Source organism: Rhopilema esculentum, chromosome 3, assembly GCF_057945365.1.
Source record: "Rhopilema esculentum isolate cy_ngs chromosome 3, ASM5794536v1, whole genome shotgun sequence".
Taxonomy (NCBI): Eukaryota; Metazoa; Cnidaria; class Scyphozoa; order Rhizostomeae; family Rhizostomatidae; genus Rhopilema; species Rhopilema esculentum.
In genome coordinates, this window is record NC_142817.1 from 1,320,814 (window position 1) to 1,348,632 (window position 27,819).

General features: G+C 36.1%; 1 protein-coding gene across 1 annotated transcript; it reads right to left on the reverse strand.

Moving 5' to 3' along the window:
- Positions 1 to 420: 420 nt before the first annotated feature.
- On the reverse strand, positions 421 to 27,819 carry LOC135692406 (SLIT-ROBO Rho GTPase-activating protein 1). The gene is made up of 18 exons (XM_065210504.2): positions 27,444 to 27,819; positions 20,758 to 20,956; positions 19,640 to 19,796; positions 18,558 to 18,620; positions 17,354 to 17,509; positions 16,389 to 16,517; positions 14,264 to 14,485; positions 13,280 to 13,381; positions 11,656 to 11,793; positions 10,624 to 10,702; positions 10,457 to 10,484; positions 9,888 to 9,969; positions 9,310 to 9,370; positions 8,876 to 8,953; positions 7,992 to 8,126; positions 4,281 to 4,386; positions 3,314 to 3,576; positions 421 to 2,975 (listed from the first exon to the last, which is right to left on the reverse strand). Exons 1-18 carry the CDS (start codon positions 27,502 to 27,504, stop codon positions 1,873 to 1,875), a joined length of 3,162 nt encoding a protein of 1,053 aa, XP_065066576.2. The 5' UTR covers positions 27,505 to 27,819; the 3' UTR covers positions 421 to 1,872.

Consider the following 27,819-nt stretch of genomic DNA (forward strand, 5'->3'; position numbering starts at 1 on the left):
CTTTTTTAAGCCTTACCTGGACATAAATATTCTTCTTACTTTCGGTCACCATCCGACGTTTATAGTCAGAGCAGTGTCGGCTGCTGCTTCGTGCCATCTTCAAAATTCTAGATACCGAAAACCCATTTGTTTATAATTGTTGTATATTAGTTAGTTCATGTCGGTTTAAATTTTCTTTATCTCTATTATAGTAAGTATCTATATTTTTTAGTAAAAGCGTTAGTGTATCTAATGGAATTGTAAAGTATCTATGAAACCTGAACGGAGCATTTTGTCCCTACGAAGGCGACAAGTAATCTAAAAAACTAGAGCGCCTGAAGTTTTAGAATAATTTTTTAACAATATTCGTTGAAAAGAGAATAGTTGCTTTTGCTTGAAAATTTCAACTGAGGAAAGATATATTCAAAGAAAAACACTCAGTAGCGGTTGTTCATAATAATTTTCATTGTAATTACAAAATCTAGAAAAATGGGATTATAAACATAATGCTTTGGCCTAAACTCGAACACCAATTTTCGATTACATAAATTATCTAAACATTGCTAACCTCGTCGAAACGCACAAACAGTTTATTTGCTAAGTTTTTCTTGTTCAAGCAATAATTTTATCCGTAAATCATTAAATGCTAGACGCAAACAAATGCTTCGAAAGTAATTCAAATTACAACATAGTATTCAAGACTATAATACACTGCTACGCAGGCTCATTTCGACGGGGCTATCAAAATTTTAAGGACCAGAATTGCACAGAAACGCTGTTATAAGTAGGGTTACAAAACTGCAAAATTAGGCCTACGGGAATGCGACAGAGATTGCGAATGAATTATCAGCATGTAAAAACACTGAGCGTCCTTTCTAATAGAGAAAAATTGTGCTAAAACGTACTTAATTAATTCTTTGAGTCCCACAAATAAAAAAATCCAGAAAGATACTATACATTAAAAAATAAGAAAGATAACGCCGGGTCAAAAACTGCTACATCGACAGGTACCATGGGTATTTTGGTATAACCTTTGGAGTGAGATTTCTAACAACCCCACTCCCAACATAATTGAGAGACGAAGTCATAAAATGTTCAAAGTTAGCCAAGTTTCCTTCAAAGAAAAATCTTGGAACACGGAATCTGGCGAAATCCTTCAGCCACTAAGATGCATCATAAAAGTTAGTCTGGTCTTGCTCAACAATGGTCTTCCCTACTCCAAAAAACACCGTGACAACATAGTAAAAGCAGGGAGTATTGCTAGGATTTTGACTTGCCTGCAAAGACTAGGAATAAAGGAAAAAGACTCGAGTCTTATAAAATGCTTTGAATGTTTTCTAGCTTAATATCATAGCAAAATGGCTATTGACTTTCAATAAATGCAATAAAGTGACGCGAAAGCCTACGAGAATGCCGATTTGAGCAACGCAAAATTCTTCTTGTTGACTCTGTTGCCAATTGCTGACTTTGAGAGATCTTTTTAATCAGTTATTCTACAATAACAGTCAAATCATTTCCAGACCAGCAATAAGAAATGCGTTGGATATCAGTCGAACCTGATGTGACCACAGTGTAACATTATTAAACGTTTTCGAACTGAGAAATGTAACTTAAGAATTACGCTTGAACGATAATACGGAAAGATTAATGTCCGGTCCCAGATACCACACTCTAAATATGTAGGCTTATAAATCCCAGAGCAATGTAATCGGTGAGCCATAATATGTTGTGCAGAGTCGTAAACTCGAAAATGCTCGATGCTCCACAAGGACACGATTTCGCTCCCTTTAACTACGCTAACATAATAAATCCACACTCGCATTTTGGTTAAAATAAATTTTGACTACATGCAAACTATTTTGACTGTAAATTAGTCGCCTCCATATAAAAACCTTATAAATTTGTCTCTTCCTTAATACCACCTACTCCTTCCTTGACAACTTTTGCCGCTGCCGCGGCCTTGATGCTCGCTATCAGTTCAGATGGCGCGGCAACAGCAGCTGGCTGCGTTGCGGCCAAGCCGACAGAATCTCTTTTGATGAAAGGCTTCGGTTTTACTGCTGGCGCTGGTGGTTTACTTTCTCTTTCCGGCTCGTCCGCGCTGCTAGTCGATCCAATCCGCTTGACTTCGTCACCAGTTGGTGATGAGGCATTTTCATCAGAAGCAGTACTTGACGTCGCTTGTTTACGGTATAAAGACCCACTGCCTTGGCGATTAAACATTTGAGAAATGTTCTTCACGCTTCCACCCCTCTCTAAAGCGGTAGAACGGTCCTCAAACGATGGTGCAGCCTCCGAAGTTGCCAAAATATCGTCTGGAGTACCAGGTCGAAGCTTACTCTGTGTGTTTCTTAAATCCGTAGCAGATATTGTCATCGATTTACTCGCGCCAGGTTTCAGCGGTTTGGGACCACCAAACGCCTCTCTGACTGCAGTCACGGTTGAGGATAGTGAATCAGTCGAAATCAAATCTGATTCGCTTTTAAGCGCCTGCCGTGGGAGAGATGCGCCGCGATTCTGTAAAAACTGCGGACCAGTAAGTGGACCTGCCGATTTATTTCCTAAAGTCGCTGACTTTACGCTGCTCTTTGACACAGTTGGATCAATAGTTACAAAAACATTACTCGGTGATTCGCGCGAATCTGACCGCGGCGTATCTAAAGGAGATTTATTGTCATCAGAACGCGGACTGATAATCTTTTCTTCAAGAAGCAATGGTTCTTCTGAAGAACTATTTGCTTTGCTTGGCACTTCTGTCGCACCACACGATGATGCGTCATCGCCTGAAATATCTAGTCTTTCGGTGTCTGGTGACGCAACTTTGACGTAATTCGCAGGAACGAAGCCAAACGATCCATTGACCCTTGCATCCCACCAGTCTTTGTTCGCGCGGGAGAACACTTGAATGATGTCACCCTTTTTAAAAGACAGTTCTTTATGCGATCGTGCAGAGTAGTCGTAAAGTGCTTCCGCTTCCAAGAAATCACCGTCATTTTCTGGAAAATAAAGAACACTGGTTATCAATATGAGCAACACAGTCAATAAAAACTTCTTGTTTTAACGAATCATACATTTTTTATCTAAGACTTTAAAGCACTTTGTCCTGACGCATTTCGATGGCCATTTAAATTTTTTTTGGTTGGACTATACAAATACTTAAAAGAACATCAAAATTGCTTCAAAATTTCATGTTTGAAATCGAAAGCTGTATAAATTGGCTCCATAACAAGAAAAAAGCAACATTAATAACAGTAACAACCACAAATACGACAACGACAACAACAGCAACAATAAAGGCAACAGCAACAACCATAATAATGGCATAAAAAAGTACCTTCGTCACTACCAAGGTCCTCGTCATCATCGCCATCTTCATCATCTCCATCATCGCTTCGAATCGATGTTCCATCGTCGTTAAGTGGCTTGTCGTTGGGGAATATACTAAACAGTTCAGTGATGAACAATTCAATGAAGATATTAATCTGTCCTTGGCTAGTGATGACATCTTCGGTGGCTGGTGCTCTGATAACCGTAGGCCCGAAAACAACGGCTAGGTTATGAGGAGTCATTTTGTTTACTTCGCTTTTCGTTGAAATGCTGGACAAACACAAGGGAAACAAATTATGAATTGGTTTATAAACAAATTATAAACTCATTACTAGAAATAAATCAAACAAACGATATAAATGATATTGTTTGATAAAAGTATTTAACGTATTTCATAAGAAATGCTGTAAGAAATGCTAAAAGAAAAAATGCTGTAAGTTTCGAATGTGTTACCAATGGTATTTATTACCGAATCGAAAATTTTCCTAAAACTAAATGAATGAAAAAGCGAGTCTTTTCCTCGGAAAAGGAGAGTTTATTAAGATTCAGCATTTTTTGCTATCGAAAATGAGAATTATTCTGTTTACATAATTCGTTGGACATTGCAGGGTTCTTTTTAAAAATATATCCTTACTTAAGAAGCAATATATCGTAGGCATACTGAAAAGCTGCCCTCTACAAGGAATACGGCAGTAGAACATAACACAGCAATGCATAAAACTTAAACTTCATTTACAAAAATGCATAAAAAATTCGTGTAAAAAATGAAACTCGTGTTATACGCGAGAAATGTTATTTACTATTGCTTTAAAAAATTTTGTTCACACAATCTTTCTAGCAGTGACACATTCTTTGAAACTAATTTTCACATAAATTTAGGCTAAATCTCTTCAATAAACATATATAACCAATTTTTGAAAAACAAGCCATTGCCATAATCACATCAAAAACGTATTTCGATTGACTCGACTTACAGATTCAAGAACTTGAAAAGATATTTTATGATTCGTAGATTAAGCGCTGGAAAAGCAGCCATTATCTTCTGTGTTTCTTGTATCTGTTCTTCAACGGATTGTAGGCCTAAAACAATAATATTGATCTTTCTGAAATTAAACGTAACTTTGCAGTGATGAATTCCAGTAAATTAATCCCTATTCAATACACGTCAAGCTATGACTAATAGCCTAATAAATTAGCTGACTAAAATCGGAATCATTATTTCCAAAAGCTGTTACAAGTTAAAAATTATTGCTTAAATATGAATAGTTTGGTGACTATGTGGATTTCATAGCAGCGTCAACGGGAGGCCATCAATACGAGTAATGTTATTGACTGGTATTGGTAAGATACAAAACAGAAAATTTGTTAGTATCAGAGCAACATGACATGCAATGCACATTTTGAAGAACCAATTAATACTTTTAACAGCGCAGGTCATTTTCATTGCAAGCGCAGGTCATTGCAAGTTTCATATCATATCATATGCCAGAACGGATATGAGTTGACATAGGCGGTTGAAAAGAAAAGGCCTAAGACAGTATCTGTGAAGCACCGCTTAAATGTAACATATTAATGGGTGATGTGACAAAGATGTCTAAGGTAACAAATATATTAAGATTTCAGACGATAGCTTTCCGAAAAGTTTATCATTATAGGAATTTGAAGTGTTGGAGATGCTATTTTTCAAAATTATGGGTGTTTACTGAACACACAGAGGTTCCGAACCTTTAAAAGGGAATATAAAATGAATTGCCTAAAATGACGACTGATGGTGAGTTTACGAGGTCAGCTCTGGGTGTTTAAAGACATGGACGGTGTTGAAAGCAGATTATTAAATCATCTGTAAAGGGTATGCTGCGCAAAAGACTTGACCAAACAGATGGTTTCAGTTATTTTCATATACGTAGGTCGACAAGACTCCATGTTTGGTTGAAGAAAGACTTTCAGGTTTGGTTGGCGGACCTTTAAGCAGGTGATGACAATGATAAAGTCTGATCAAAAGATCCAGGCATTGTTCCTTCATAAGCAATGACATTTTTGGACAACACCTTAAGAAGGAATTCATTGTCAATAAGTCTAAACATTGTATCATTGTAAATAATGCTTGGGTGACTGAGCTCTTGCCCAGGCTCTTATGATCATTGATTATTGATAACGATGATTGCTATTGGTGCTGATGATTATGATGATGACTATAATGATGATTATGGTGATGATTGAGGATGATTGGTGATGATGATGATTATGACGATGACTATAATGATGATTATGGTGATGATTGAGGATGATTGGTGATGATGATGATTATGACGATGACTATAATGATGATTATGGTGATGATTGAGGATGATTGGTGATGATGATGATTATGACGATGACTATAATGATGATTATGGTGATGATTGAGGATGATTGGTGATGATGATGATTATGACGATGACTATAATGATGATTATGGTGATGATTGAGGATGATTGGTGATGATGATGATTATGACGATGACTATAATGATGATTATGGTGATGATTGAGGATGATTGGTGATGATGATGATTATGACGATGACTATAATGATGATTATGGTGATGATTGAGGATGATTGGTGATGATGATGATGATGATTACGACTTTAACAGTAATCGTTCACTGTGAAAGGGAAATGTGTTTAAGACTCTTTTGCGTAGGTTGTAGACTATCTAAATAATAGGGTTCATGAGAAAATACAAAGAGTTGATTAACATACACGTTCAAGAGCTTCGCTGTTTTATGAGGAAATCTGAGACTTTAACACAGAAAACGCTCACTAAGACACGGTTGTTTTTGATTAATAGAAAGAAAAAAACAGAAATGCACCTGGTGAAATACGAGGATGGGCGAATTAGGTTTAGTTTTTGGAGCATATGGCCAGTGTTTTGATCAGGGGAGGCGGATAGTGCTATTATTGCTATTACTTTAATATAAACTTTTTCAAGGCCACTTCGTGTGTAATATAAGAAAAATAAAACAAAACAGAAAAATTTTCAACCATGGTTCTAGCAGTAATTGCCTCATTTAACCAAACTAAAGTAGCCGCAGCAGACCTTTCATCAAAAGCCATTATATCCTGGTATGAGAGGAGCCTCATTCTTCAGCCACAGATCGGCCATGCTATTACTTTCGCCTTTCAAATAAGCATTGATGAAGAAAAACAATAGTTCATTGCATCATAACTCCCTTCGTTTGCTGCGCAATAGGCTATCGTTTGGAACGCAAATCCCGCTGCTTTGCTATTACAATCTCAGATGTAATAGCAAGAGATCAGATAGGTGCTCATCTCGAGGAGGACGAAGTAGCTTGACACGAAAAAAAAAACAAATCGTATTGCGTCTGCTTGTATAGAAGGGATGTTTCAATTGTTTTCTTTTTCTTTCTCTCAATGGTTTTCGCCTTCGCCTAAAAATGATGGACTACCTAACCCGATGTTGAAGTTAGTAAAAAGCCGATTCAGATAAATTTTGATTCAAGGTGATTCAGATATAAAGTACATATTATTTCTGGCAATTTTCGTTATGGAGGATGAGGCCTTCTGTCTTTATTGAATTTTTATCAAAGTTTTTTGCTGTGTTTTTATAACATTACTACGTTAAAGCATTTCTTTGCTGTGACTTGTTTGTTGCATTTTTATTTCCATTCTTAATACATACTCGTCTACACGCTAATAGCAAGATTTTATCTTGCTAATAGTTATGCTCTTTTTACAAACTTTCAGACAAACTTCTCACGGGGAAACAATTATCTCAATTGAAGACTCATTGCTAATAATGAGCCTTTGCGAGGGTGGCAAATTATCCAGGCGACGATCCAAACAATGGCAGTAAACTTCTACGGATTGATTTCAGACTGTCTGAAAATGCATTATGGGATGCTTGCGTAGCGCAATGGCTCATTGTTAGCAATGAGTCTTTAAGGAAAAGAACAAACACTCTCTGATACCCGATTAGAGCCCAGTGGCAATCTTGCTATTACAAAGTGTACCTTTAATAGCAAGGGGCTTCACCAAATGGCAAAGAGCCGCTGGGGTCTAGTCGGCCTCAAAGTGTAGCCACCTTTCACAAAGGCTATCAGCCTACGCGTAGACCCATAATTCCAAAGGAATAGAATATTGGGTCCACCCGTACATACAGACTTTGAGAAAAGAGATAAAACAATCGTTTAAACACTCACTGATAAAGATCTCACGGGGTACATATACTTGTGGTAATAGCAACTTTATATCACTCCGCGCTACCCCTGGTTTTGATGGTAAACTTGATAATCATTTGATGATAAGATCAAAGTTTTTACTGCACTTGTCAACAATCCGTACAAGGCACGCGGAACATTCGTTCCAAAGCAAGGTACTTTGTCAATCCATCAAAGTGTCAATGCTCGACAAAAAACATCAAACATTCAATGGATTACACAAACATTTAGTAAATACTGGAGAACTCTAATATTATGCTCAAAATACAGATTAAAACTTGGACATGAACTATCTAAACAGAAATCCTAAACGGTCCTAAAACGTGCTTAAGAACAAAAATAAAAATAAAATGATTGTGATATAATGAATCTTTACTAGATAAGCAACAACTGAAAATTATTCTCATGTTGTCATATTAAATAATGATATTTTCATCTCATATTTAGCTATGGCTGGTTACTTACGACTGATTCGAATGTAATCATTGCAGAACTTGGATGGAAACAGCGGCTCTTCAAGCTCTCGAAAGTACGCTCTGAAAACCCCAGCAACAGCATTGATATCCTTTCGATGATTCAAACTTGCCAGTGGGTTCTTTCCTGGAAATAAAACCAACAATATTCCCAGTTCAGACTTCGAGATAAAAAGTGTCGTGACCCCACCCCAGGTGGGTTTGTAAGTAGGAACACGAATAAATAAATACAGTAGTCCTCTAGGCCTGTTGCTGTTGTCCTCTAGGCTTGTTGCTGTAGTCCTCTTGCGCTACAAGACCAGGCTTAGCCCCTGACACAAGTTATATGCCATTGAATTTGCAATGATTATATTCATCAAATAAAGGAAATTACGTAGCAATATTCATAATTTTTTAAAAAGTATAAAAACATCTTTCTGGAGAGCTTCAGTCTATAATGAGCAAATGCTTAAATTTCATCTCTATATCAGAGTAGAGTTTTTATATTCTACAACTGTAGGATAATTAAATTGCTTAACTCTTTAGTCACGGGCAAAACTACAATTCCGGACAGATGGTGTTAAAGTTTTACATCACTCCCTTCCCTAGCTAAACTCTACTACATATGCACCAACTCTGAATGGAAGAGGGAGGGGCTGATGTTGTAACAACATGTGTGCAGCTCGCATTAAGGGATTTGTCATAACAGCTCTGTCCAAAGTTGCAGTTTCTGAAAGCTTTTGCTGAAGCTACTGAATGCCCATGTGGAAACAATTCAGATCCCATTTAAGAAACTCCCACTTTGTTCATATAATTTACGATCAACATCGAATTTTATGAGAATCTGATGAAACATAATAATGTGAGGTTACTTTGGTTGATACTAATTCAATTTACCTTCTTCGAAACTCTTTTTAATATCAGATATTTCCTGCGATGTGCCTGACACCCGGAAGATCCCATGGTGTTCCAAACCTGGAGATGAAAATGCGAATAATCTCAAGAATTAAGAAAATATTGGAACATAGTTTGAAATCATGTGACATAATTTGAAGTCACGTGATGTCATGTGAGGTCAAGTGACATCACTTGGAATCACGTGCAAAAATTCAGCACCGGGTGCTAGTCCTTACCTAAATGTATCGCTATCTTTAGAATAAAAATTGAGATCTTTGATTAATCTGAAAATCCGCGTTCAACATTCTATCTCTGAAAAACGATCCTTTCTTGATACCAAATGTTAAAATGCTAGAAACTAATTAGTTTATAAAAATAATCGAAACTGAAAATGATGGATTATCCCAACAAAAAGGTATGAATGAATTTCTTACCAAATTCACACATAAATCTTATACAACTTTCCACTATTTCTGGGATGTCTTGTCCTGTCGCCTGAAAAGTAGGGAACCGCTTGCGTAAAATATGGAAGGTTACAGTGTGAAGACAAACTGGGTCGATCATTTTCAGGCTGGGGTATTGGATCCCAATCTCTTAGAGGCACCGATCATGACTAAGTCATCAATAACGACAGAGTTTTGAAATTCGGAAGAGATACGTAATTATATAAGCTGAATGAGATTCAAAACTGACTTCTTTTAAATCTAACCACATACACTGAGCACGTAGACAGGGGACAGGGGCAGTAGAGCAAACCCTAAAGATATATCAGCATGTTTATGCCACGAATAATAGCTTAACAAAGTTTCAAAAAGGTATCACCATCTGCATGATTGACATTAAAAGGGCCTTATAAAAGCAATTATCCCATTGAATATCACGGTGTCTTTTCATTAAAATACGGCAGTCGACGTTCGGTGATGGGTGTAGCTCTGGCTTATCAAAAAGATCGACAGTTCTTAGAAGATTGAGGAACTAGTTGTCAGAGAATGGATTGGATGTTTTTACTTACGAGGGCTTGAAAATCAAGGGTTGTTCCAAAGAGTTTGATTGGCCTCACAACGGACGGTCCAAATTCATCCTCAACGCTTGATCTTCAAAAGCAATGACGTAATTAGAGAAGAAGTGCTATGAAATAGATAATGGGGGCTCGGGCAAAAAATGCTATCAAAAAAAATATCAAGAATTAGAAAACGGTTACTTTTTGGCATTTACAATGTTTCGATAATCTTGTGCTAACGCTACTTTTGAGCTAGTACTTATTGGCAATAAGCCTCTTGCGCTTGCGTTCATGCTTGCGCTTATATAGCGAATGAGGACCAAGTTTTCGACAGATAATTTACATATCAAGAAACACTATTGTCATTGCATGATTTAAGGATTGCTTAAAAATAACTAAAAAAGCCTTTGTGTTTAATGTAAATGACCTTTCTATACGACGATTTTACACATAAAGCCACATGGGTGGAACTTCTGAAACTGGATTGTGAAACACGGCCGGTCCAAATAGAAGCCCCCAGTTTAAAACTTCCATTCATACAATCGAATACGTTGACCATTTCACACAAAATATATACTTACGGTCTTTTAGCATTTTCTGCGATTTCACCTGGAAAAAAATTGGAAAGCTTCAGAATTTGTCTTTATCATGCACGATAAATTGTTTATCAAAGACAAACAGTGCTCCTTAAAAACATAAAAAAATGTAAATAAATGTAAATTATTAGAGAAGTAAATAATAATCTTACGCAAAGCTTCTGTCAGCGTTTCATGTTTGACTTGGGTCGCAGTACTGCACCTTTGCAATTCAAGCAGTTCGCGAAATTTCTGTAAAGAGCAGTAATTTCAGTACAAAAATGACGTTAACAGAAACCAATGAAAGCAAAAATCCTATGTCAAAATAATAAGCAAGATATATAAACAAAACACGAAAACAATTCACATTAAATAAGCATGACCCTGTAGACTTCAAAATCGTTAAATTTGCTGTAACTACAACTAAAGTATGCGTATAACAATTTCTCGAAACCCTGAAATAAAATCCGTCTTTTTAATGTTGTCCCTTTAAAGTAATTGCGCTTGCCAATAATTTTAAAATTATAGTAAAAATTAATAACAATATTTTATAAAAAGCTTCGAACTCCTTTTTCTATTCTTTTACAAAGTTTCTTTTACAAATTATCTGTGCAATTTGTAGCATAAGATTTAACAAATGCGAGGACTAAAAATGGTCAGTGGGTGATGGAACAGCTAAAGAAACGAACACAAAAGAGCAACTTCACGATAAACGATTGCATGTATAGAAACTAATAGGAGAAAAAACCGTTGTAACGAAGACAAATACGAGAGACGAACACGAGCATAAATACGAGGAACGAACACAAGTACGAGCATGAATACAAGGAACGAACATAAACAAGAGCATGAATACGAGGGACGAACACGAGCATGAATACGAGGAATGAACACAAATATGAACATGAATACGAGGAACGAACATAAACAAGAGCATGAATACGAGGGACGAACAAGAGCATGAATACGAGGAATGAACACAAATATGAACATGAATACGAGGAATGAACATAAACAAGAGCATGAATACGAGGGACGAACACGAGCATGAATACGAGGAATGAACATAAACAAGAGCATGAATACGAGGGACGAACGCAAGTACGAGCACGAATACGAGGAATGAACGCAAATACCAGCACGAATACGAGGAATGAACACAAACACGCGGATGAGTGGGTATGAGAAAAGTGGAATTTACGCACTTGCAAGTAGCTTGTCTCACAATCCTCTTTGCTAACTTTGATTTGGATGTCGACACTGTGTTGGGCGTTCATTTCCGTTTCATATTTGTGATAAATGTCACCCAGTTTGCTATTCTTTTGCAATAAAATGTCACCAAGCTGAAAAAGCAACAAGATAATGGATTGTTAAGCATCTTTTTACTTTGCCTTGACATTTTCAATTGTCGTTGTTATTAAATTGTGTTTTGAGTTACATTTTTCAGACAACTGCGACCGGGCCAATCGAAATTAGTACCTACCACTACGCATGTTTGAGTAAAACAGAAAATTTTACTATAGTGAAGAAACTCTTGACAAAAAAACTACGATAAAAGATAAAAAGAGAGATTTTTGCTTTCTAAGTCGTTAAGCTACAATTCGAATTCAGTTCGAGCCTGTTCTGTAAGACAGTAATAAAAAAGGAAAAATGTTTATTAGTTGTGTTATTAATAAATCTCCACTCTCAATAAACTATTATCAAACATGAACCTTTATACAATACCCTCACAAAAATATTATACCACCTCAAAGAAGGGGGAAATGGCACATGAATTGTCGAAGATACTGTTATTCAAACTTTTGTCTTTTTGAAAAATGGTGAATTTCAGTGGGCCGAAAGTGGAACAAACATCAATCAAAACTTCAATCATCTTAGAGCACTTTTTTTAAAAATTACAGTTAAAACCGTTCCTCAACAGATTAGAATTCCATAATTTTGATCAGCTACAGCGAGATATTCAAATTTATTATATTATTCAAATTAGATGCATGTAATTCGGCAATATATTTTTGAGGAATTTCGCGTCACCCCTAACGAATTCTTTCAATAATGATTCTCTGGTTCTTGGAGAACCATTTGGATCATGATTTATAATGTTTTCCATACGAACCCAAACATTTTCAACGATGTTCAAATCTGAACTTATTGCTAGCTATGGAAATATTTCAATCATTATTGTTTGACAATAAATCTTTGTAAAAATGGTTTTCTTTTACCAGGGAAATTTTTCTTTTGTAATTGGGTAAAGTCATTACAGTTTGTTTGTAAGGATTTTGAGCTATAAAACCTTTCACAGCGTCGAGTTTGTGTGATTTAGTGTCAAAGTATAAACGCCATGAATTGAAACAGACAAATTCTCTCCTCTCTGACATCAATGTATTTTGGTTGTCCACTTCTCAATTCTTTTACTGAACCACTCTAGTCTCAAGAACACTTTTTTGAGTTCTCACAGCTGTTGTGCGTCGGGTCTAACTGGCTCAGCAATTATTCGAAAATTGAAGTCTACTTTCCCGTAAACATTTCATAGCAACTCCCATCTCATTTGACAATTTTTCAATTTAGGCATGGTCTGTATTGCTACAAGCAAAAACTTTCTTGCTTGATTAAAACAGTTTGACTATGTTTTCTATGGCGTTAGAAAGATTTTCAAAATATGCGTTCGCCCACATCACCCAAGTTTTTAAAAAGTACACCCAAATCACACAACTCGTGCATTAAAATGATTGGTATTGTTGAAGAGTTGACAAGATGCACTGCCATTTTGTAAAAGGTGGTGCAACATTTTTGTGTAAGGAATGTATGTGGCTAATGATATTTTTAAATCACCTCGGCTAATTCTGAATTTTGCCTCTGCAATTCACTATGGGTGATATCGTGTAGTTTGTCTAAATTCTGCTTTATTGAACCAACGGCTGTAATAGCGGTTATCTACGAAAAGAGGGACCACAGTTATAAACAAATAAATAAAAAGCAATTGCCTTGCCTGATATGAATATCAAACACTGGAGAACAAAATGGTCAGATGAACTGATAACAAAAATAGGAAGGAATTCACTAGTGCAACAGCAGAATCAATCTCAATATTAAGGATCATTTTTGACACGTGGCATACACCCTATTATTGACTGGTTAAAAAACTGGTCATTGTTATGTGAGCCAATCACTATCAGGTCTATTTTGACCAATCAGATTGACTGAAAAACTTAGGGTATTTGTCATGTGATAAACATTAAACTTTCACATCTTCACATGCAGTGGGTGATTAAAGCACCTCAAGGCTGACATGGAGAAAGTGGACCCTGGCATTTCAAGAGAAAACTGTAAATAAACTGCGAACAGGTGTAAATACTTGAGCGAAACTGCAAGTGTATCTCATTGATTGACTGCTACATTGACACGTTCTCAAACCCTCTCAAAGGTCAGCGAGGTAAACATAAACACTTTATTATATAAACCAGGCCCCAGGAGAATTATTCCATTGTTTCCACGACAAATGTTGATCCCAAAGCGGATTTGTATTATTTCGAGAGATGTAAGGCGGCAAATTCCTGCCTAGGACGCCAGAATCGGCAATTGTTTATTGCAGAGAGTCCTTCAAATCAATTTTCCAAACAAAACACAATGAGGAGATCTGGAAATCAAAAAGCAAAGGGTCCCAGGAGTGTTTTCTTGACATAACTTAAGAATATTGATTGATGGGGGATTGATAGAGTTGTTACTAATTTGATACAAAAATAAGGAGGGAGTGAGAACACGGCAGAAGGCAAAGGAAATGAAATGATGCAGTATACATAACGTTGAATTTCTCACCGAATCTTCAGAATGCTTTGTGTGACTAATTTTCTTCTCAGGAAGAAATGCTTGTTGGTTGTCCTCAAGGAACATTTGTCGGTCGTTGTCTGGGTCTATCAGGCCAATTTCGCGGGACAGGGAGTCAGCAGTTAACGTGACAGAGTTGGCGAAATGCAGCTCGGTGCGACAATAAGCCTGGAACGCACACTTGAAGCTGTTGTGGTAGTTATGATCGGTTCTCTGAAATACAAAAGGATATTCTTATTCTGAATTACCTGAAATTATGATAAAAAGTATCTAGAAATGATTTTACAAAAATTAGTTAATCATATCAGGGTGGCTTGAAGCCTGCATATCTTAGTGTATTACAACAAGGAATAAACAAAAATTAGATTTTGCCATTTGGAAATAATCAAAGGAAATACATTATTGGGTATTTTATTTTGAGGCAACCGATAAACGCAGAAACAGATAAACAAAGGATAGCAAATCTGTATACAATTAAAGCTACTTTCGTCGAGCATCAATGTCACAACAAAGAGATCTACAGGTCAACAAACACTTGTTTCTCAAAGAAATAAAAGCTAGCGAAATAATTTTCAAAATAATGATTGTACAGCGTAACACTGCGATAAGCCATTATACAGGAAACACATTTTCACCAAACGTCAAGGATCCCATTATTAAACAATTTGCATCACGAGACTTGAGGAATACAGTTTTCTTTTCGGATTAAAAGTTGGCTGTCTTTATTGTTTTAATAAAGACTCAAGCCATTATCCCAGCTGACAATTGTGTTACGAAAAGATAGTCTTGAGGAAGCGTGTGATTAATACAGCTATGGAAATGATAGTTTATTTCTTTCAAATTAGATTTTTTATACACGATAGCCACATCAGCCAAAATTGACTTCTTTTCACAAGGACATGGGAAAACCCCATTACAACGACTAAAATCTAGAAAAATTGAAACGTTAAATAAGAATGAGATGAAATAAAATGGAATATCAAAAGCTATATTCTACGTAGTCTACTTTAATGCAATGCAATACTTGTTTACAATTCAAAATACTCTTGAAGGGGCAGGGGGTAACTAAGCCTAGTTTAGGGGGGACGTGCGATTTTGGTTCATAATTTGGACCCATACTTCCGCACGTCTGAAAAATGTGACCCGAAATTCCGCAAAACACAGCACAACAAAATCATCAAACAAACCTTGTACGTCTTTTTCGTCAATATCTCAATAATGCACATATTTCATACATTCATTTCTAACAAGACATTCACTTTGTCATTGCTAAATTTCCCTACTAATAATTTTGCAATAATTTTCCAAAATGGCGCCCAGAATTCTGCATGTTTCTTCAAATGGTACCCAAGATTCTGCGCATTTTTCAAAAACTGATACCGATAATTCCGCACTTGTCAGAAAAAAGTAATCCCTAAATAATGGCACGGACGTACCTCTTATAAACAAATAAATTAAAAGCAATAACCAATTAAGGTATCCCCCTCCCCCCCCCCCGAGGTTCTTTGTAACTGCACTGGATAATTAAAAGCAAAAAGGAGGATTCATGGGTAGCCTGTATATTGAGGTGACAAAATAGGGCCGAGAAAAGAGTGAGAAATGCAAAAAGGCAGAGAAAAGAAGAAAAAGTATATCCTTTAGTCAAGGCTTGGAAATGAGAGAGCCATTGCGTATGTGGATGGTGTAGATACCAAACAGAAGGCTTCTACTAAGGTGAAGTAATCGTGGATAAAAGCCTCCGTAACTTTAAAGTTTCTTTCCTATCAATTCAGTGAGAAATTATTTGGACTATTTCTGTTGATATTAGAAATATTACTGAGAAAAGACACGAAGAAATTATCAAAATATCTTAACGGAGAAAAACGACCAGAAAAAGAAAAGAAAAGTATAGGAGCAGGCGGGAAAGAGGAATAGGAAGAAAATATGAGAAGAAAAGTATAATGGATAGATGGGAACAAGATTGAAAAGTGAGGAAATGAAAGGTGAGACATGAACAATAACGGCAAAAAGATTTTCTTGAACGTTGATGATGCAAAAAGAAAGTTTAATTGTTTTTCTCTGCTATCGAAAAGAGTTTTAGCAACGGCAAAGGTTAACAAAATCAGAAAAACCTTACCGCTATGATGTCATCAATATCGTGATCAAAGAATTTGCCCAACGTTGCTGTTGTTGCTTTGAGCAGCAAAATGTAATCATTTCTTGCCTTGGTCGCATTGATCCGACATTCGTTGAACCGCATTTGTCTCTGCAAATGAAATACCCAGCTATTAAGAGAGAGACAAAACAAACTAAAAAGAGGCAACAGTTATGTAGAAATGAAATCTAGCTGAAAGTACTTTGGTTTCTCTAAAACTTTGTTCCTTAACTGTCACGGCAGATGTGTTTCCCATGTTTGAAGAACTCCGCCTTTGCGAAATTGAATGCAAGAGCAATTAATTAAGGCGATCACTAATGAGAGACCTCAGATGGCAGCAAACAGTTTAGTTGCATAAGTAAGCAAAACCATCTGTTTATAAAAGAAAATTTCTTTTTCAAATTACGTTTGAATAAATAAACATTGATAATTATAGAGTAACCCTGGCAGCAGTTGAAATCGAGTCTTAGGACAAGGCGCTACTAAACAGAAAAAGGAACTGGAACCATCCTTCAATTATTGTTTTAGATTTTTCTTAAACAAAGCCAGAATACTGCAATTTGGAAGGGGAAGGCTACAACATATGGAATTTCTTGAATTTTAAATCAGAAGATAAATTAGATTAAATTTTTATCAAAAATTAAGTAGGTGCCCAGAATAAGGGGGCCTCTTTGGACAATCCATCCAACGAACCTTTTGTTACCTCATGGTTGCTAGTCGAGAAGGTAACAAAACAGGGAAAGAATGGAACTATTGGAGCAACAATACAAACAAAAAGGAATGTTCGTTGGAAACAAAGGATTTTCATAATTTTTGGGAGGGCACAGGGACAATAGTGGCTGCGGCCATGTAACATATACAAACTTTATCTTCTGTTAAATCAGTTAAGGTCAATCGGATTTGTTTTCACAAATTCGGATTTAATAAACCACAACAATTTGCGGCACCTTTTCTTTGACTCTGTCGATATTTTTCATCCTCTTTTCGTTCCCCTTCTTGTTCTGGGAATCTTTCTCCGCTTTCATTTTCGCATTAAATGATTCTTTCAGTTTTCCATGGGCAAAAATGAGCTCCGACTGCTTGAGGTAATACGTTTTCATTGACTGTAAAGAAAGACATAACAGAATTTATAAAACAAATCAATTTTAGATTATTGGAACAATGGTGGGTTAGAGGTCAAGTTGCCACAATCAGTGAATTTCTTCTTTAGATGAACTTCAGTGAATTGGTGCAGCGTATCGCGGATTTTTGTATCGATTCACTTTGAAAACGAAACAAGAAACGTAGTTTTGAAAACGTAAGGTTGTGTAGGATCGTTTTAGCGGAACAAAGTGAGCTTTTCACAGCGTTTCGCTTGAACCTAGCCCAACAATGCATTTCAAAGGCTTGGTGGTTTATAAGTGAATCTATATAACTGTTGGGAAGACCATGATAACAAGGAAGAGTCAGTCGTTGCAGCTTACCCACCATGCAATGCAAATAATTATGTTACATTAAATCGTCTGCGGGCTTTGAATTTTATTTAATAAAAGCCTTTTTGTAGTCAGTTTAATATAATACGTTAAGAAACCAAATTACTAAAATGAATTAAAAACTTAAAAATTACTTAAAGATTCCTATTTCATATCCTCCTGCTTTATATCATTGCAGTCAATGTTTGGTCTTAGTTCTACTTGATTCTCTCTAAGAAGAGCGATTTTTTCAAGCTGAAATTGCAGTGCCTAATTTAAGAAACACTACATTTCGAAGTCCACGCCATTTTGGGGGATTCCTTTGGCCCTGTTATTATGGTGCCTTCGTATATAAATATACTCGTCCCACTCTTCTTACGTATGTTTTTCACCCTATATTGTAAAATTAATACTTTTGAGGTTTTGATGTTACGATGAAGACACGCTATAAGTTTATGATGGGATAACAACTTGAGCCTACGTTATAGTTGTATATAGTCACGTTTTGCATATATTTAAAGATAAAATCAACGACATCGAGTTTCATTTACGTCTACACTCTACCCAAGCTATGTTCAAAATACACTAAAAGTTGGGGGTCAATAGTTTGTACGAGCACAGCTGCATCCCCCCCCCCGGGATCCTTATCTATGTGTTCGAAATTTTAGTTCGGGTCAATTGAAAAAGAATTATTAATCACCTGTTGAACATCATGGACACTGCTCATTAATTCTTCTTGCAAACTGACCATCGTATCACGAACCTATTAGAGAATTAAGCTGTGAAAAGAACATCTGATGAAATATATGAAAAAGATGAGGAACAAAAAAACATTGAATGAATAATAACATACCAACACAATTATAAGACCCAAAATACAAATGAACTGGCTTTATTGAAGGATTAACATGACAAATATCAACTTTTGAGATATTACGCTAAAAATTATTTATTCCATATCAAAAAGACAAACTTTGATTCGTATAGGTACGATATTTTTACATTCTTAAAGATATGCATTCTAAGTAATTTGTTTACATTATGTAATATAATTATATTCTTATTAAAATTATTCTTATCAAAAAGAAGAAGACAAATGAACTGGCTTTATTTAAGGATTAATATGACAAATATCAACTTTTTAGATATTACGCTAAAAGTTATTTATTCCATGTCAACAAGACAAACAAGTTGACTCTCAATATCTGATTCGTATAGGTACGATATTTTTACATTCTTAAAAACATGCATTTTAAGTCATTTGTTTACTTTATGTAATATCATTATATTCTTATTGAAATTATTCGTATCAAAAAGAAGAAGACTTGATAAACCTGCCTTACAAGCCTTTTTACATAGCTACAGTTAGACAGTGTTTGTTTCATACCTCCATAGAATTCTAATCAGTCAGGAAAACCATTTTCAAATTTACCATCATTGCAACTCGTCTAAGTTTGCTACTCAAAACCTATTTTAGCACTTAAATTTTCCAGATCTTAAATGTTAAAACAACTACAAAGTTCTATCGAAAAAAAGAAGAGACAATATACGATTTGGTTTATACGATTCTGGACACAGCTACCAGGGCAAACGCATAAACAAATAGGGGGTTACAGGCTTGTATAGAAGAACAGTTACCCCCCCAAAACTCTTAAAAGCTAAAGTGCATGCATTACGATAGCAAAATATTAACATCCAAAATTTGGGAGCGGGGGAGGGGAGTGGGATCTCAGAATTGCTTGCCCAGGATTTTCAATAGAGTTTCTGAAGTTTGACACTTACATTTCTTGATATTCTAGAAATGTCCTCGTTCATGTCATTTAATCTGGAAGCTACATTTTTGGTCAAAATGTCACTGAATGTAGACACGGCTTTGGTTCTGGATTTGGTGTCTTTTAGCAGCTTCCACCATAAGTTCACAGGCGCAGCTCTCTCTTTGCTACAAAGGAATCATTATTCATCAATACATCACCCAAACAAATCGATCAATCATTCACTCACTAAATGGCGTATGCATAAATGCAATCAATTCAAGCACAGTCATTTGACCTATAGAGCTTTTGGTTATCAACAATTACCTTAAAATCACACAAAATGTTCACCAAGACATGCAAATCCATTAAAAAAAATCCGTTGAAAATATATCCCTTAGATCTAGTCACAGCATCAATGATGAAAAGGGGTTTTAAAAAATGGTTTTACGTCTCTGATTTCTGTCTCTGCTGATAGTTCTTATTATGTTTCCATAGACAAAGTAAGACACTTGATGCGACCTACTCCCCCCCCCCTCCCCCCTTAACAAGTTTTAAAAAATCAAAAAGGTATTATGAAACAACAGAAGAAATTAGAGGGAAAAGCCCAACGACCCAAATATTTTCCTTGCCTCAATTTGTAAAATGCATAAAAATTGATTTCAATCGGCTTTTCAGTTTGACATTTTCCTGATGAACCACGAACCATCTAAACCACGTGCCTTCGAACACAGCTGGAATTGCAGCTGAATTTTCCAATGCCAATTAATAAGTAACGGTGCAACGTGGGCAAAGCGCAGACTGCTTGGCAATAGAGGGGTGTGTGGGTCAGGGTCCGGACATTTGCCAGAAAGCAAAAAAAAGGGGGTTTGGGTGTGGTAACCCTAGTTCTTGTGGTTGTTCTTCCTAACAGTCCTAAATTTTAAGGGACCGCCATGTTTCCGGACTCGGTGTGCACTATCCTCATGCAGAAAATGCACGTGTTAAATATAGATTGAAAATTGGATATACTTCATGGTATATAAGTGCATACCTAAAGTCTTCTATGGGGGGGGGGGGGGGGCTACCTACAGCCGTCTTGCAATGCATGCAAGTACCTTTGCTCTGCTTTATTGTGTGGGTTCTGAATAAGATGATAAACAAACTCACTCTGATAGTCCGTATGTATTTCGCTGATTTTGGAACCGTAGTCGGAATTTATCGACAAGTTTTTCCAAGTTCTTAGAATATTCCAGTTCAATCTCGGACCTTTTGCGGATGAATTCCTGAATGTCTGTGACCAGAGCAACTTTGTTCTCGAGCCGCGAGTCAAGACATTTGACTTGATCGGAAAACTGTTGTCGCACTTCTGCAAAGGGAAATAAAACACATGAACACTTCGAGATTAATTCAAACCCAAAGCATTGGAAGATTCAAACAGAACCACTGATCCACTTGCCAAATTAGACAATAAGATAAGCTCTAAACTACTTTAAATTTAAGGATTTTTCGACCGTATCTCAATGCTTGGGTGGTCGATGTGGCTGTTTGAGGGTTGACCGAGCATGCCTTGTTACCACTCACAGAAGGGTAAGGCGGTGGGGTTTTCAGTGATTCTCCTTCTGCAAAACCACCAATAGTAACTAGCAAGACTACTTGGAGTAATGACTCTAGAAGACCTCTAACATTCAGCGGCATTCGGGTTTGTAAACAGAACTTTCAATGGCATTCCAGTTTCCAAAAAATCACATTAAACTCCCTTTTGTCTTTCAAGCCCACCGAGAGGGGGGAAGGGGCCGATTACCCCAGGACCCGTAAGCAAAGGGGGCCGATTACCCCAGGGCCCGTAAGCAAAGGGGGAATAGCTGGTAATTAAACTGTCTCAATTTTGAATACGACTCTTAATAACATGGTAATTCTAAGACAAACAAATCACATCTGTACTGGGAAAGTTAAAAATGCTTTAAGGATGAAAATTTAAAGTGAATAAAGAACGTTATATGCATATTAAAACCACATTAAAATCTATCAGGTGCATTAAAAAGGGCAGGAAGAGGCCCAAGCATTGACCCTGCTCCTGGGCTCAGCGTCGCTCTCAGCGGTCCTGCTTTTTTTAGTGTCTGCAATGATAGGCATGGGCATTTCCTTATTTCAAAACACGTTACTTTGCTTGCAGTTTCTCGCATGTTTAGGAAAAGCCAGAACCATTGTATAAACAATTTCTGATGGCCAAAACGTCTAAGTAAAACACAAGTCATAAAACAGCTCTGTAGGTAAAGGACCTTTCTGCAAACATGTTACCCACATTACCCTAAATAGACCAAAGATCTCTCTCTAAAATAATCTCTTTCAGTTGGTATTCAAGCCTTTTTTTATGAAGATTTCAAACTGTTTTAGTGGACAGCTCAAGAACTCTACGCTGGCAATAAATTTCACCACGTAACTGTGGAAGCTTCTAATTTTTGGCTAACCACAACGCGACAGTTCTTTAGCATGAAGGTACGAACTTAGAAAGTAAATTAATAAACTAGCAAGCTCTGAAGGGAGCAAATTTATTGACATCCACAAAATTAAACCAAATCTGAATTTTGTTGTAATTATGGTCTAATTCAATTAGCAAAGGACATGGGAATAAAAAGTTCAAGGAACATAAAAATTACCGTCGTAAACAGCAATAGAGAACAGTTTTTATATCAAAACTGTTTCCTCGTTTAAAACTATGCCACGTAAAAGCAAAACAAAATTTGACCGCTTTGACAAGGCCATTTTTGTGGTTTTGTGATGCCACAAAGCCGAAAGGACATTAACAAATAAGGAAAAAACGAATGAAGTCCTTCTCAGATTGCTGGCGCTATCACGAGAAGGAAAATGTTTTTTCTTCCTCTTTCTCTGCAGATTTTCTCTAAACAATGAAGGGTTTAGCTCGTAATATCAAAAATCTCATGAATCACGATTGTTCATTTTATTCTCTAATTGAAAATAACTTTGTTTCTTGAAGTGAGACGAAAGTCCCATTCGAATGGAAAAGATCTAGAAGGCTTTCTGTGCAGATGGGGGTCTCAAATTGAAAACCTAGACGAGTTTAAAACATTTTCGAATTTCAAATTGTATATTTTTAATATGCAGCTTAAAGACTTTGTAACAGTTGTGATGCAAGATAGCTAGGCTGCTATTGGCAATAGAATAGAGAAAATATCGAATTGAAAAAAGCAATACTGATAAAGGGGAGTCGAAAATGATTTGAGGAGGAGGGGGTAGAGCAGAGGGGCAGGCAAACAGAAAAGATTTTAAAGTTGCAGAGTGTTGCACCCTACGTCAAGATCTTTGACAATAAAGCATATCTAGACTTTTTAAGAACAAGGGAAATCTTTCAAAGCAACATCAATGCAGAATTGTTTAGGAACTGAGATTAGCAGTTCAAGGAAGAGGGAAGAGGTTCTGAAATCAATATGGTTTACCTTGATACCTGATACATGGCAACGTAGACGATGGAAAAACATGTCAATGCTTGATGTGAACACGATATGCTGAAACAGGAGATGGAGTGGGTCTGGTTAAATTAGCAGTATTAGCATCATGCAAATGTCGACTTATACGGGTAGTTGCTTCGAGCTTAGACTTTGGCCACAAGGAAACAGAATTCTCTCATGCAGGTGTTTTGGCGAGTGGAGATATTAAAGTCCCTGCAAATCAAGGAAATATTACGCATGGATATCAAAAATCCTTTTAGAGATAATACCCCGTATTTATCCTGCTTTAAGAACGACTTTGCATTCTTAAGGCCATGAATACGTGGACTCTGTGAACCTGGTGCTTTCTCTCAGGTCATTTCTCAGAGGCTTTTGTTTATACTTACACAAAATCGATACATCTTGGTTTTGTTCGAAATGAGTAATTTAACCGTTGCAATGACAAGAATCCTTCAATAACTTTCTGAAAAGCTTTTCGCCTATTGTGAGTTCCCTTCCAGGAATAGCTTTTTGCATACGTATGTAAATTAACGTCAAAAGGATAATTAAAAAGAGGATTATTCTCAAACTAGCTTTATTCAGGATATTGAAAAACCAGTTGATAATTAAATGTTCTCAGCAGCTTACAAATCTTTAATTGTTACCATAACAATTGTCAACCGTAATAAGAACACTACTGGCCCAAGAGCACTGCAACAAACAATCGCTGATGTGTTTGGCCCCAGGCCCCGCAGTCCCTAGAACAGCCGTTGGCTATACATCCAACTATATGACTATAGAAAATTGCTAACTATTGACAATATCTTGCTTCAATTACCACAGATCATACAAAGTGAACATTATAAAGCAACGAAACCTTTTTAAACTATCATCTTTTTATCACTTAAAGCTGAATATGATCTTTGATTTGTCACAGCTATGATGCTTTATAGGAATGGCTGGACAATTTTTGAACATTAAAGTAAAAGACAATTCAAGTCTACACTGGTTTCATTAATTACCCCTTTTCAGGAACGTTTCGCTTCAAAAACCAAATGGGTGGACAGAAAGTGAAAGTACTCTACAATGAATCACTTTTTCTTGCACAAATCAAAGGGCAAGCATCACATTATCAGTTTGGCAGTTATTTCTCTTTTGGCAAAACCTGCATTGTAGGAAATGGTATGTCCTGTATCAAACTGAATGGCAGATAATGCCTTCTGAATGACTAAAGGCTGTCAGAAGGACCAAGAGTATTATTTGTTGAGAGTAAAGCACAATGTGTCCTTGATGTGCTTAATGATCCAAGAAACCATTAAGCAACAACTAAAGCTACAAAAAATTAAAAAAAAACATATTGAGAAATCTTTATTTGCATTTATCGATTACCATTATTCAAGATTGCCAAGAGCAAGGCTGAGCCTCAGAGCAACTAATGCCTGTTGACCCTTTGCTTGACAAAAAAAAACCCCTCACTTGGCCATCCTGCAATAATTCATTTAAACAGCAATTTCAAATTGACAAATAGGATAAAACAAACGTATTATTTATTAGCCAGTTATGCATCACTTTCTAGTTTTTACATTGCACTTTGATAAACAAATGTGGATGGCAGTAGTAAGAAACTGTCTTTTAATTTTCAATCAGTTTTGGCTAATTTACTGATCAAAGAAAGTTGATATTGAATTCTAATTAGATTGATAGTAGTTCAGTTTAATCATTCAGATGGAAAGGTTTGTTAGGCCAAATAAAAAACAGAAGATTTATGTTTTGAAGCAGACAAGAAGTCCCGATCACTGGAAATATTTAAAAGAAATATTAAGTCCATCAAAACCTTGGACTGTAGCTGCAAATTGTGCAAAGATTTTGTTCCAAATCTAGGTTTTTTGTAATTAATATATTTTGTAAATTGTAATTTGTACATTTTGTATAGTTGGCCTTAATTAGCTAAACGCTATTTTTTTCGCCAACTCTAAATAAATTGTTTATTATTTATTATTTCTTATTAATATTTATTATAATCTAACATTTTTCACTGCTTGGTGGCTGATAAATAACCATATTCTTTACATCCAATTGAGAATCATATTTCTAAAACTAGAGACTGTTATAACTTAAAATTATAACCTAAAGGAAGAAAAATTTAATTTAGGTATGGCAGGGACCTTTCCAACAAAACATTTAGGGGGTCTTGGCCCCTTCAATTCTAGGGGGCATGATTTAGGCTGGTAAAGTGTGCATACTGAAAGGCTATATTCAGAGTAGCCAATTACATAAAAACATTGGTCAAACTGAATTTCAATTAATACTACTTCCTTGAAACGGGTAGGAGGAAATTTACAGGGCTTTTATTTGGAAATTTACAGATCCCCCTTGTTGGCTGTCTTGCACTTTTAATAATCAAACTGCATTTTGTTTAACTTCCACCATCTACTTACACAATGTAACCACCACATGTCTTGAACTGAATTGCTTAGTGACTAAACAAGTTCCCAGTTATTCAGGCAATTTTCCAGACAGACACGTGTGACTAGGAACATGCTTCAAACAGTTGCTTTATCAGAAGTAGTGACCTATTTATCATTTTGAAATATCATGATAGATGAAAAATCTTGTTCATCTAGACTGGTTGATACAACACTTAGCAATACTCCCATCACATAACAAGCAGGCCACAAAATTGCTTACATACTGATTATTCTCATATTTTCAAAATCACAAAAATACTGCATTTCATTAAAAAAGAAAAGGAAATATGAATACATATTTCTAATTTTATTCTAATTTCTCCTATAACATATTAAGCAACTATTTTCCCATTTCATGAAAGTAGAGCTTGTTGATATCAAGAAAATTGTAACATAATTTAAGGAGACTGATCCAAACATTTGCATCTTATTTGACATCAAGCTTTAAAAATTGCTATTTAATTATCTATATAATACAAACAAAGGACAAGTATATTTTTTCATGCCTGAATAACATGTGAGCATCCTTTAATTTCAATGTGATCACTGTAGTTTTAAAGGATTATGGCAGCAATTATTTTGTAAAGATCCTTGACAAACCCAATTTTGAAAATATCAGTATGAAGTAAATTTATGTGGTTAGTCTCAGGCCCACAAATAGCAATACCGCAACAATATCATAAAAGTTATACCCTCTTATTAAAGGATTAAATTATGCATTGGTTCATAGAACAGGGAGGTGCAAAAGTTTACATTTTTATGTCAAGTTTAACAAACCTATACTTAAAAATTTTCAATAGAAAAAGTATTGCAATCTGTAGTTTAAAGAATTAACTATTCAAGTTTAATATGGACAGAAACAGCTAAATATGGTAATTAGTGCAATTAAGAAAGAATTCCAATACTGATGTGGCTGGTGATATAACTTTTGGGTGTGTTGCAATTTGAAAACATCTAGATCAGAAATCTTGATATGAAACTTGGGGTAGACAGGAATCTTAGCATCTGCATATGACGGAATAGACTTGTTGTTAACGGGAAATTTTATTCGATAGACAGCATTCACTTGTGGATTGGTATGAAAGTCACATAACCACAGTCTCACTATTTTGCATCTTAATCGATATGATTTGATTTCACAAACAAAATGGCCCATACTCTTGTCTGGTAAGAATTGTCGGATGTGGAACACAATTTACCACCTGTTAACCTACTCTTTATCATAACAATTTTAAGTTAAACATTCCCAACTACATCGCTCGTCAAGCAACCACGATTTCCCAACTATTTGATCTTTTCGCTCTGTTTTATACCTATCTCTTTATCATCAAATCTTGAGATATCGCTATGAATCTTGAGTTATCGCCATGAAATTTGTTAGCCCAATATCATGCTGCTTATTTGACTTCCGTAAAATCTTATCAAAATTCCACCTATGTGAAATTTACTAATCCTTTCCCATGTGATGGCTCGTACAGCAAACACGAAAGTTGGCCTCAAAGTTATCAGTGAAAACATTGTCCCTATCGAAATTGAATGTCCTTCCTCAATCGCCAATATCACCAAAGAGGTGGGAAAATGTGTGGCGAATCAATTTCCTGAAATTATTACTGAAAATAGAGCGCTAATGTTTTCGCTTTGATTATCGAAAAGTACATCTGTAAATAGAAAGATATATGTTTTATGGATTGGCTCATCAGTCAGAATGATCCATTCAGACAGGGGCTCTGTTTTTAGTGAAGACTTAATTTGTCGGAGTAGTGCATAGTGACAACATAAAATGTCATGGAAGTCGGACTAGCGAAAAAACTTAACATTCACTGAGATAATATCACCGACAGTTATTTCGGAAGTTGGGCTGTTACTGAAAAGCTTCGTTCAGGCTTATATAAATGGTATGCAATTTTGGATTTAAAATAAACAAATCGACTGATCATACCTTTAACTTTATTATCCAAATCCAGCAGAGACTGTTTGTCCTTCCTTCCTATTGCCGACATCCCTCATTCGCTTCTCGATCCCTGCAAGTGACGAAGTTTTGCTCAAAATTCTTTTCCTCGACCTTGTTCCCTATTTGACCCTTCCTTAGGCCGGTCACCTACCGCTCTATAATATTCGCCTCTTCCTGACTCTAGTACAACATATTGAAAAAATAGTGAATAGCCTGTAATGAATAAAGAACCTTGCTATCTAGTGACAGTGCTTAATCGTTCTATAAATCATTTAAGCTTTCTATTTTGCCTGAAATTCCCAAACCATAGTTGTCTTCCCACAAGTCTGACAACAATGATGTGGATATGCAGACCAGTGCTTCG